This window comes from Phocoena sinus, chromosome 12 (assembly GCF_008692025.1).
Source record: "Phocoena sinus isolate mPhoSin1 chromosome 12, mPhoSin1.pri, whole genome shotgun sequence".
In the NCBI taxonomy this organism is placed as follows: Eukaryota; Metazoa; Chordata; class Mammalia; order Artiodactyla; family Phocoenidae; genus Phocoena; species Phocoena sinus.
In genome coordinates this window covers 33,963,304-33,976,322 of record NC_045774.1, presented here as the reverse complement: position 1 = coordinate 33,976,322, position 13,019 = coordinate 33,963,304, and the positions used below count along the sequence as shown (strand labels likewise).

The 13,019-nt window shown below is 35.1% G+C and overlaps 1 protein-coding gene across 4 annotated transcripts in view; it reads right to left on the bottom strand.

Moving 5' to 3' along the window:
* Nucleotides 1–13,019, bottom strand: part of PTPRK (protein tyrosine phosphatase receptor type K) — a 576,017-nt gene that overhangs the window by 441,145 nt on the left and 121,853 nt on the right. For all 4 annotated transcript variants that reach the window (XM_032651570.1, XM_032651569.1, XM_032651571.1 and 1 more), the window contains exon 2: nt 4,803–4,925. In XM_032651570.1, the coding sequence (XP_032507461.1) occupies nt 4,803–4,925 (123 nt within the window). The remainder of the gene's footprint in view (nt 1–4,802; nt 4,926–13,019) is intronic.

Here is a 13,019-nt window from a genome sequence, read left to right as displayed (position 1 = left end):
CCCTGGTCTGGAAGGATCCCACATGCCGCGGAGCAACTAGGTCCGTGAGCCACAACTACTGAGCCTGCACGTCTGGAGCCTGTGCTCCGCAACAAGAGAGACCACGATAGTGAGAGGCCTGCGCACCGCGATGAAGAGTGGCCCCCACTTGCCACAACTAGAGAAAGCCCTTGCACAGAAACGAAGACCCAACACAGCAAAAATTAATTAATTAATTAATAAACTCCTACCCCCAACATCTTCTTAAAAAAAAAAAAAAGTACTATAATAGCAATTGAAATATGTATCAAGTACAGTGGGGAGCATATCTGAATGTGAAGATAGAAGAAATATTATATAAAAGCTCCATGCCAACCAGGAAAATCTTCCCAGAGCAGATGGAACTTAAGTAGACATAGTAAGAATGGATAGCAGTTTGGTGAGTGGTAAGTGAACAGAGAATTGTCTCAACAGAGGGAAGAGAACATACAAAGGCTCAAAGATGTCAAAGATCATATTATCTTTGAATGTGGGGGGTCCAGGTTGGTGAGAAAAAAGGAGTTTGAGTCCATCTGAGGTATCCTATTATATATCTTTCATCCTAATCTATAACATTTTTTAATTCTTAGCCTAGTTTCCCCAAAGTATCCTTGTGAGCATTGGTTTTATTTACTCTGTTTTTTGCCATTTTCTATTAACATATAAGATACCTAGAGGAAAGTACACAGCTCATAATTGTACAGCTCAATGATTTTCAGTTTGAGTACACCTGTGAAAACACCATCCAGATCAAGAAAGACTGTATTACCAGCATCCAGAAGCCCCCTTCATGCCACCTTCCAAGCACTAACCATCCACAACCCCTGCCAGCCCTTCCTGGAGGTAAATAATACCGACTTCTAACATCATCAATTTGTTTTGCCTGGTTTTGAAATTTACATAAGTGAAATACAGTACATTATCCTTTTGTGTTTCTTTCCCTCAAGATTATGTGTGTGAAATTCATCCATATCATATATGGCAACAGTTTGTTCATTTACACTGCAGTGTAATATTCCATTATGTGACTAATCACCATTTATTTATTCATTGCACTGTTGACAGACATTTGGATTGTTTTCAGTTTGGGACTATTTTGGATACTGATGTTGTAAATACCCTTGTACATGTCATTTGGAAAACATGTGTACTCAGTTCTGCTGGGCATATACCCCAAAATGGATCTGTTGGGTCATTAGGCTGTACAAAGTGGTTGTACAGATTTATACCTGACTATAGTACAGTATATGAAGAGTTTTACTTTCTCCATACTCTCACCAACACTCAAATTTTGATTTTCATCTTTCTGCTCAGTGTGTAGATGTTTCTCAATGTGGTTTTAATTTGCATTCCTTTGATGACTGAGTTGAGCAGGTGCTCACACCTTCACATGATTTTTGGCCATTAGGATATACTCATTCTTTTGCATGCTATTTTAAACGTACTTAGCTGGCCTTTCAGCCACCATCATTGTCACCTGACAAAGGCAGTTTTGCTGAAGAACACTTTAAGCAATTATTGACAGCATTACGTCTTCAAATGAGAAGAAATAATTTTCTTCTTTTCTACCCATCTTCATTCTTTTCTTATTCTTTTCTCTTTTTTTTTTAATTAATTAAGTTATTTATTTTTGGCTGCGTTGGGTCTTCATTGTTTGCGCATGGGCTTTCTCTAGTTGCAGAGAGCGGGGGCTACTCTTCATTGCGGTGTGCGGGCTTCTCATTGCGGTGCCTTCTCTTGTTGTGGAGCATAGGCTCTAGGCACGTGGGCTTCAGTAGTTGTGACTTGTGGGCTCTAGAGCACAGGCTCAGTAGTTGTGGCACGTAGGCTTAGTTGCTCCACGGCATGTGGGACCTTCCCAGACGAGGGCTCAAACCCGTGTCCCCTGCATTGGCAGGCAGATTCTAACCACTGCACCACCAGGGAAGCCCAATTCTTTTCTTATTCTAATCTATTTATTCACCCTCTCTTTCATCTTCCCGTCTACCTTTTCATTCCAAAAACATCAATAAACAGAAGTCAATTAACAATGTCGAAGTATTGTAAAGAGAGTTCAATAACAAGTGTGCATCACAGGCCCAGCCTTCTTAGTTTCGAGTTGGTAAATGTTTGAGTTCTCTTTTTTTAATAACTGAAAAAAGTAAGCATTAACTTTACTGACTATTTACTTTAAAATAAATTTATCATTCATAAAATTTTAATAAGATAAATCTAAATGTCTCCTTTTTCCCAATTTATGAATAGATAATGTTCAGTGAGCATTTTAAAGGAATATCAAAAGGAAAATGAAAAAAACAGTATAGATTGTAAAAAGAGAACAGTAAAAAAAGAATATATACATGGATGCTTTCTTTCACCTTCTCTGAAAACCAAGCACAAATTATATTTGGTAAAAATAAAGTGGCTGTGACCTTTTTCCCTCCTCTGCATGATTAATTAATTAATGTCCTATTAATTGGAAGATGTGGCTGAATTTCTAACACTTTCATTTTCTGTGCACATCATCCCGTACTGTAACCACCGATTAAGCTGTTCATCAAAGGTGAACCAGCAAGGTCACCAGAGCAGTATCTCTTCAGTTATTCATTACCCATCTTCAATAGTAATTAACAATGGTAACATTTCCATAAATCAACATCTTTCTGATTGTTCTCTGATGATAAACAGTCAAAATATGTGCATCCCAGCCTACCCTTTTTACTTTTATATAAAAAATTCAGTCTAAATGTACCACAGAGAAAACTCAGGTGAAATATTACAGGAGTTTCTTTAATTAAAATATACCAGAGAAATAAGGTTATGTACCTCTGACAGAAAAATACAAACCTACTTACACAACTAAATGAGTCTAAAACAAACAACCCAATCAAAAAATGGGCAGAAGACCTAAATAAACATTTCTCCAAAGAAGACATTCAGATGGCCAGTAGGCACATGAAAAGATGCTCAACATGACTAATTATCAGAGAAATGTAAATCAAAACTACAATGAGGTATCACGTCATATCAGTCAGAATGGCCATCATTAAAAAGTCCCCAAACAAGAAACGCTGGAGAGGATGTGGAGAAAAGGGAACCCTCCTACACTGTTGGTGTGAATGTAAATTGGTACAGCCACTATGGAGAGCAGCATGGAGGTTCCTTATAAAACTAAAAACAGAATTACCATATGATCCAGCAATCCCACTCCTGGGCATATATCTGGAGAAAACCATACTTCAAAAAGATAATGCATCCCAATGTTCATAGCAGCACTATTTACAATAGCCAAGACATGGAAGCAACCTAATTGTCCATTGACAGATGAATGAATAAAGAAGATGTGGTGTATATGTGTATATATATATATAAACATACACACACACAATGGAATACTACTCGGCCATAAAAAATAATGAAATAATGCCATTTGCAGCAACATGGATGGACCTAGAGATTGTCATACCAAGTGAAGTAAGTCAGACAGAAGAAGACAAATATTGTATGACATACTTATATATGGAATCTAAAAAAAATGATACAAATGAACTTATTTATAAAACAAACAGATTCACAGACTTAGAAAACAAACTTATGGATACCAAAATGGAAAGTCTGGGGGGGGGGGGGGTGGGGTGGGGATAAGTGACAATTTAGAATAAAAAGTAGATTTAATTCACCCTACTCTCAAACAGCACATCACAGTGTGGACCAATAAGAAAAATTAGTTATAAAGTGTTTATGATCATGATTAAAATACTGAAAATATATTTTAAAACTTAAGTTACTAATAATAGGCAATCATCCCATCAATTATGTATGATAATATACTATAATAAAGTGATTACATATTATTAAATAGTTACTAATGTATTACATTATTAAATATAATTATATTGTATATTATATATGTGATCATACATAATTATATTCCAATGCTGGTTTATTTCTAAATTTTAGAAAAATAATTCATTCTCTTTAGTATTTTAAAATTCCTGTCTGCATTTTCAATTTCTCAATTTAATAAGTTATTGGTAAACATATATGCACAGAGCTTGGAATTAATTCAAAATTAATATGCAGAATTGAAGGCACAAACATTAGTCTTGTAGTGTATAAAATGGTATGTATATGTTAATATCCTATGTCAGTTAAGAGAAAACACAGTTCAAACTGGCTTAAACAATAAGAAGATGTACTATTTCACAAAACCAAAATTCAAAGGATATAACAAGGTCAAGGTAAAGAAAGTAGGGCTCAGCCCTATTTTTCTACAATCCACTCAGAAAAGATCTCTCCATTTGACAGTTTGGTCTCCAGGCTGCCTCTCCTCAGAGCCACTGGCATGCTCATGGCCAGTGGAATGAGATAAGCTCTCTCCCTACCATGAAATAAAGATGTTTCCCTTCAGTCTAATTAGATCAAATCTTGTGATTTAATAGAATAGGTAGTTAAGTGAGCTGAACTCATTTTTAGACTATTTGGTTTGTTCTTCATTTTTTTTTTATTACTTGGTTTCATTTCCATTTTGCTTTTTTATTGAACAGAGGGGAAAAAAACTAATGTTTCTATTTTTCCAGAGTTAGAGATAATGAAGATACAGTGAACATTCTTGAGGAAAATAGGATTATATAAAGTTATCGAGGGAAAGGCAAAGAATCCATCGAGGGTCTTTGATGGGGTCAATTAGTTTGACCACAATAGTTTATTATAATAATTAAATTATTGTACTATACCTAACATAAGAAAATGCTATTCATTCCAGAGGGATTTTTCCAACACTGGATAAACAGAAGGATTCTCACCTTGTGGCATCTCGGGTGGCAGATAATGAGGTTCTTGAGCACTAACATGAACCCATTCAAAGTCATCATATAGATCCTGGTGGTAATCACAAACTCCCGGACCATCATCAAAAGTACAGCCACCTGAAAGGGGAAAAGAAGAACTACTGTTACATTCTAAACATTAGAATGTGCTGGAGAAGAAAACATTATACTGAAGTGTACAATGTGGTACTCATAAATTTAATAATAAATGTACTCCTATTTATCACTATTTTCACTAAATGTTCACATAAAATGAAATTTCTATCCGTATCTTGTGTGAATAAGATAGTGGTTTGAGCCTCAGAAGTAAGGCTGAGATTTTTAGATATGAATAATATTAGAAGATATATGTAATAGTGAGGCTTTCCGGAAATATACAAACCACCTTCAATCTAAATAGTTTTTAACAACTTTAGCAGGGAGAAGGGGAGGAAAGAAAAAAGTGAAAATTGTCTTTCTTTATACAGCAAGTTCAAAAAGGTGAAGTTAATAATTAAATTTACCCAATTTCTTGCTTTAGAAGAACACTTTGAAATCCACTCATAATAGCAAATGAAATACTTACAGCTTTATGAGGTCTAAAGTGTTTGAGGTCAGTGAAACATGCTTCCATACTTCATTTAGATTGCTTTCACACACAATTACGACTTAAAAGTGGGAAAAACTGAACGAAGCATAAAACTGATCAGATTAGCCTACAATCACTCTCACTACTTCCACTTTATTTAATAACCTCTTTTTTAAAAATGGAGGTAGCCTTTCCCCTTTACATCAGTCATTTTTCCTGGCTTTATTTTCTGGGGTAATTTTATGGCACAAGTAGAATAATTACTTTTGCTTCTCAGCCTACATATACAGGCACACACAACTCAACATATTTAGTTTATTCAATTCATGAAAATCAGAACTGGCCTATATGTCTAATCTTGAAAGAAAATGGATTAGAACTAATGAAAATTCAGCAGTAGGTTTAATGAGAAAAACCAATAACCTGTCTCCCTTCAAGTAGCTTATTTGTTTAGTTTCCATGGGGATCTCTGTGAAGAAACTCAGTGAATTCTCTGACCAAACAGCAGGCTAGGGGGTGGTAAACTTCAGGCCTGTAAATTCTTCTCTGTAAACAGAGAATTCACTTTCCTCATCAAAAATTTATCAATCTGAATATGAAAAAGTTATGTTCCTCACCAATGACAGAGACAAGCCAGCATTACATGCAAAGAAGGCAAAATCAGAAATGTCCAGATGACACTATGGCCCAAAGAACCTTTTTCAAAAGTGGAATATATATATATGGGTATCCTTGAACCACTCTTATGACCACATCAATCCTTTAAAATAACCAAACTTCAGCAGCTTGAAAGCTTAATGTTGTCTTTTAAATATGCCTAAAACAGACTTTATATAAATGCTCTCATGAAAAATGATTTATTTTTTAATTTAAAACTAATCAATGAAAAGAGGTTGCTAGGAAATGAATCTTCACATAGCAAGGGGAAAGTTTTTCTCAATATATAATTTGTTCTCACAATCCTAAAATAACTTACTGCTGTGCAACCCATACCTTCAGGGCTTCCACTGCCCTTTGTGAGTGACCCCTGTATATAAGTTTAAACTACCAATGGAACCTACATTGGTTCATTTGGAAGACAAATGGGCTTAATTGCTGTCCTTCATAGCCACTGTTAATTTTAGCCTCCAGGATTCTTATTAGCAATAACAACTAGGAAGAGCTATACAAAATAAGTGGGTCAACCCCTGTTATTTGCTGCACTTCACTCCCGAATCAGTCAAGAGTCTTGGGGAAAGTTCCTGGTCGATCTGAGTTGAGTGATAGAAGAATTTTTTAAAGATGACTTTTTATTTTATAATTTACAATAAATTCTAATCTAAGAGGTACAATACATCTATCCACCACATGTGTAACATAGGAATAAATCTTTGGTAAAAGATGTTTATGAATCTTTTTGTAAAGAGTTTTGTATTTCAAAGTTAAGGACTAATACAGTGTATCAGACTGGGTATAAAAAATACAAAAAAATACTATTATTGGCCTGATGAATGGGATAGACAGACATGCATGGGAGAGTATATATATACAGTATGTTACAAGGGATCGTAACAGTATGACCAAAGTCACAAAGAACACAAATGACAAATGAATTGGCTACCTATACCTGAGTTGGTTTTGGAAGGCTTCACGGAGTTACGCCTAAAGATGAGTAAGGATGTGCCAGGCCAGAAAGGAAATTGGATTGAAATTAAAAAAAAAAGCAAAAGCAAGGGCATAACAAATCTAAAGAAACATGAGATGTTGGACAGTCTCAAGTAATCTCAAATAATTCTGTGTAATGAGCATGAAAAGTATGTAGGGGACAAAACAGAAACAAAACTAAATATGAAAGATTTTTAGATACTGTAAACATTTAGATTTTATTCTATAATTGTATGAAGCCATTGAAGGATTTTATCCAGAACTATGACACAATTCAAGCCACATTAATAATAATAATGATAATGATAACAACAATAATAACAACAGTTATGTAGAGTTTAAAGAGTAATGGGGGAAAACGGAGGTAGATAATTTGGTTCAACCTTACAACGGATAGCACATAATATAATTTGAGCTAATTCCATTTTGCATAATCCCAGTTTACCATTTAAGGCTCACTAGAAAGCCCTAAAAACAAAGTCTTCTTTAATACATAGTCTTCTATACACATGCTCCTCTGTTCAGACATTTTTATATATAGTATTATGATCTATTTAAAAGAGAAACAGCAAGGTTCTAATTCATAAATAAAAACATAATTTATGAATTTAAAGTTTCACTGAGCTAGACAAAAGGAGGCAATACTGAAATGGTGCTCAAGAAATGTCCTGAGGCAGAGGGGATGAAAATGAACAAGGAAACACCTTACATTTTCAGTTTTTGTATTTGCTACTGGTGACAGGACTACAGGGAGTACAGCAAAATCATTTCAGCAAAACGGCAACTGCAAGTTCCTTGACCCTTGGAGGAAAATTACTTCTGAAGAGCCATTTCACAGATTGCTAATTCCTCTATGCCAGTCAGTCAGCTAAAGGACAGATCTTTCACTGCAACGGTCTGCTTCCATTATGACAACCCATTTGTGGGGCTTTGCAAGCTGTTCACCTGAAAATAAAAGTCAAGCTAATTTGGACTTGCCTGAATTTCTTTACATTCCTAAGCAACTCAAATAAAAGATAGGCATTAAGAAACATTAGGTACAAAAAATAGAAGTATTCCTAGCCCCAAAATTATATTGCCTAAACATCTAGCATTTAGAGAGATTCTTGAGTGTTTATTTAAACAGACAGCTCTATGAGAGAGTATGGAAATAGAGATTCTTTCTGTGGAATCATAAAAGAATGAATACTAAACTCAAATCCCTTCTGATATCAAACTTTTCAATAAAACCCAGGGTCAGGTTAATTTAGAACAAAGTTGAATTGGAGAAAAATAAAAGGTCAGTAAGGCCCTGGACAACTGTGAACATGTTATGGAGGACATTCTTTTGAAAGCTATTGTACTAGGACCTTCCACATTCTCCCCTCCAAGGCACCTACGCAGTCTTAATTTTCTGATTGAATCTAATAGCAAGAAACACACAGAATTATCTTTCATGGTTCTTTACTATTTGTAAAGAACAAGCTTCATTTAGCTCAAAATACAGATCATTTTTGTTATTATTTTCTTAAAATGATTGGAATATACAGGGTTTTGAAAAGTAAGAGTAAAGTCCTAGACAAAATATGTTGGCAAATGCAATGTCCTTAACACTGTTGTTTTATGACCCTCAAAAATGGGCAAATTAATATTTTCCAATTGTGAATTAAGCTGTGATACACAAATTTGCTCATGTAAGTGATCATCAACTTTGAAATAATCTTTCTTCCATTAAGAACACAATGAAAGATTAATATATGTCACATTAGGACACATGCAATACTGAGTTAAACTAACTTTGAATAGATCATCTTTGTCTACGCTAATCAGAACCATAATATAATTTTACTGGTATAAGCCCCAAAACTCATTACAAAGAAGCCGATACATGTCACACAAAAAAATTTAAAAGAACAGACAAGTAACTTATTACTGAATCTCTTAAATGTAATTCCATTCATAATCTGAGTCAATATTGTCTTCTCCCAGAAAAGCAGGTTTTTACAAAGTGTAAAAATTGATGCTTTTAAATAAAGTTCATATTTCCTCTGAAATCTACTGGGATATCTTAAAATATTTTTTTCCTTTCAACTTTTGGGAATATTAAAGATACAAAATAAGAATTGACTTAACATAGTCAATGCTTAGAAGTTTACCTCCAGTCTAAGGATAAACAATGCTTGTTCTCAATTTAAGTACTGAAATTCAAATAGGAAAACAAATCCAAGTAGATGCAAAGGACGAATGCCTTTGAGGTCATAAGTATGAGTCACTGGTCTTAATGCGTCACTCTGGTTCAATAACAAAGAAGATCTAATGAAGAAAAATAAGAAAATTTATGAATAAGAGTTCCTTAAAAGATAACAACTTCAGATCCAGAAAAAAACTCTTTTGCCCTGCTAGTAGTTAAGTAGTAGAAGAAAATATTATTTGAGCCTAGCTCCTCCATAAAGGAAAAGGAACTTGAAACACATGATGGAAATCCAAACCCAACATTTATTGATAGATACAAATGACTCTTAATGATGAGAGAAGAGCTCATTTCAAACACACCCATAAATTATCTAATTGTTCATCTCTAGAGTTCCATTTCTAGCCAAGAATATATGTTTAATACATACAATCCAAGATTATTTAGCTAGTAAGACTTCTATTCAAATTGTCTATGATTTGAAGCAAATGCTATACTCCAATTGACTGAATAATCTTCTTTTAATAAGACTAAATTAACCAGCATAGAAAAGTAAGTCCAGTTTTACTCCCCTCCATCTTTGCAGAGAAGCAATATTAACATCTCCTAAACGTCAATTAAGAAGACTTAAGGAATTTTAAGGAACTGGTACATACCACCACTCAGATGGTACAAGAAAGAGACAGCATTTCTAGATGAAGCCTGGAGAGATGGCTAAGCACATATACAGCTTTCCTATTTTATTTCTTTGAGCTTCAATTTCCTTCCCAATAAAATCAAGATAATAATAGCTACAGTACAGTTGTATGAGGATTAGTGATAATGCATGTAAAGCCCCTAACACTCAACAAGTTTTTTTTAACAGCACCTTATTTTTTCATGTTCCTTTCTTAACAGTGTACTCTGTATATATGCTATACAAATGCAAACCTATGCACATATTAAACAGCAAAAGTCGAAGAAAGAAACTTATGGTTTCCATATAGTTTATCCAGAAAGACTAAAGAGAGTTCCCATAAAGACAATATTATCATATTACCATTACCAGTTTTCCCTGAACACTCTTCAGATATGCTTTCAATAAGGAAACACCTTACTTTAGATCAAGGTATCAGCAAACTTCAACTGTAAAAAGCCAATTAATAAATATTTTAGGTTTTGCAGACCATATCATTTCTATCTCAACCACATAACTGTTGTCATTGGAGCAAGAAAGCAGCCACAGAGAATACCTAACAAATGGGTATGGCTGTGTTCAAATAAAACTTTTATGGGACTTCACTGGTGGTGCAGTGGTTAAGAATCCGCCTTCCAATGCAAGCGACCTGGGTTCAATCCCTGGTCAGGGAACTAAGATCCACATACTGCAGGGCAACTAAGCCTGCACGCTCTAGAGCCTGTGCACCACAAGGAGAGAGAAGCCCACGCGATGCAACTAGAGAAGTCCAGGTGCCACAACGAAAGATCCCGCATGCTGCAATGAAAATCCTATGTGCCGCAACTAAGACCCGATGCAGCCAAATAATAATAAAATTAAATTAAAAATAAAAAACTTTTATTACAAAAACAGGTGGCAAGCTGGATTTAGCCATCAGGCCATAGTTCACCAACCCTTGGGTTAGATCACTCTGATCTTAAGTATCCTTGAAAATTATAGGTAGTACACAGTCTGGTTAAAAGCTTACAAACAAAGGTCTTTCATTTCTGCCTCACCTCCATATGACTTGATTTTCTTTCTCATATATCAAGACGAGTGGCAATAGGCCACAGCCAGGAAACTGAAACTGGAAATGGGGTCTGAATGACAGTTCTACATCTAAAACCACATCAGACTGTCTGGCTGGACAGAGGTCTAAATCAGAAAGTGAGAATATGAGAGAGCTTTCAAGGTCCTGTAGTCTGGGCTTCAAGCTTTTCAGACAACAAAGGGAAATATATTTTACACTGTGACCCAGCATATATTGATACATGCATACATGCATGCAAATAGTCAAATATACAGTATGTGTGAACGCAAATACACTTATTCACTCAATCATTTATTATCTCCAACTATGGGTCACTAGTCGGGTGCTCTTTCTATAAGTGAAATAAAATTAAGAGTAATTGCGTGAATCAGGGAAGTATTGGGTTGGCCAAAAAGTTCGTTCAGGTTTTTCCATAACTAACTTTTTGGCCAACCCAATAGATATGAGAAAAAGAAAACAGGATGGCAATCCTCTGTTTCCAATACACACAAGCATATGTCCATTGTGGGAGGGTACCCAGAAGACAGACGTAAGCAATCCAAGTCTCTATGCCTAATTTTCAGGTCTCAGGTACAAGCTGAGGTCCAAAAATAAGCCTTTGAGACCTGGGCAGCCCTGACAGTACATATGTGACTTCATCCAACCTCATTATGGAGCTAATGGATGATTACATGCCAAACAGCCATAGAAATGATTTCACAGATGAAAAGAGGTTCATTAAAATGTAAAAGGAACATATTAATAAAAAGTGCCTCATACTAGAAAAAATTAAAATTTCCCAGAGTTACAGAGCAAGAAAGTGTCAGAGTCAGGATGTGAACCCAGGTACTATATAGGTTCTCTACTCTTGACCATGACATTAAATGGCTCCTCAAATGAAGTGTGATTAGACATCTTCAGAATCATACAGTACAGCTCCCTTCAATCAGCATAACCTCAAGCTACTGCTCAACAAAGACAGCGTTCATTACCCATCTCACCCAGGTGATAGTACGGGGTGCTGCATCTTTTGTGGACAAAATGTAGTAAACTTCCAACCATATTACATGTCAAAGTCTCCTAGACTTGATGCCAGCAATAGGAAAGGTTCTTTTTTGGACAGAGCTATAAAAGCCAGGCTGATTAACTAGTAACTTCAGCAAAGAATTTTATTTCAATACAGTGACTTAAGGCTAAGAATGTATATGATCATAGCACTGTCCTATCACTCTTGCTTGGAAACCTTCACTTTCACCTCATCTCCCCTAAAACACGTATAAACAAATGGCTTTTCTACCTTTAAAAACATTAAAATAAATCAAAAGCAATTTTGTTCTGGCAATTTTTGCATAGCCCTGACATGAATCCTAGGATAAGAAACCAGGTGCTTTTGCAAAGATCATTAATGTATTTACCCAAGTTTCTTTTCCTATTTTTCATCATTTTTTTCTATTCCAGTAAAATCTCATCATTTTTGTCTAGCGTTAGATACACAATCTAGAGAAACCCATTGAACAAAGTAATAGAGAGTAAATGTACTGAAAAATAAAATTCACAACTGAAGCCATTATTTACATTTTGGTAAAACTGGAAACCATCCAAGCTCACATTTAAACATTTCTTTGTTTTGTTTTCTTTCTCATGGAGGGATTCCTGGTGGGCTCCACTTCACCCATATCAGACACATTCTGGCTTATTTCAGCAGTTGCTCCTGACTCAGCTCAAGCATGATGGGTGATGGATCATTTTTCATTTACGAAGGGAGTTCTGCAAAATGCTGAAGCCATGTAAAACAGAATTCCATAACCCAACCTCCTAGAGGAAGGGCAAAGATCTGCCTTGAGGTTTTTTATTCAAAATCTTATAGCAGATTGGCAAAGGAATCAAATATTCTCAGCTACACTTTAAGAAGTTCAACAGTTCGGTTTTGTAAGACTGAAATACACTTCGAAAAAAATAACTAATTTAGGTAATTAAAATGCATCTTGAAAGTAAAAAGAAAAAATTATCTTTTTCATTAATATGAAGCCCCTTTCCTATTGAAATGTTTCTAGACTTGGTGTAATAAAGAAGGTATACAGGTC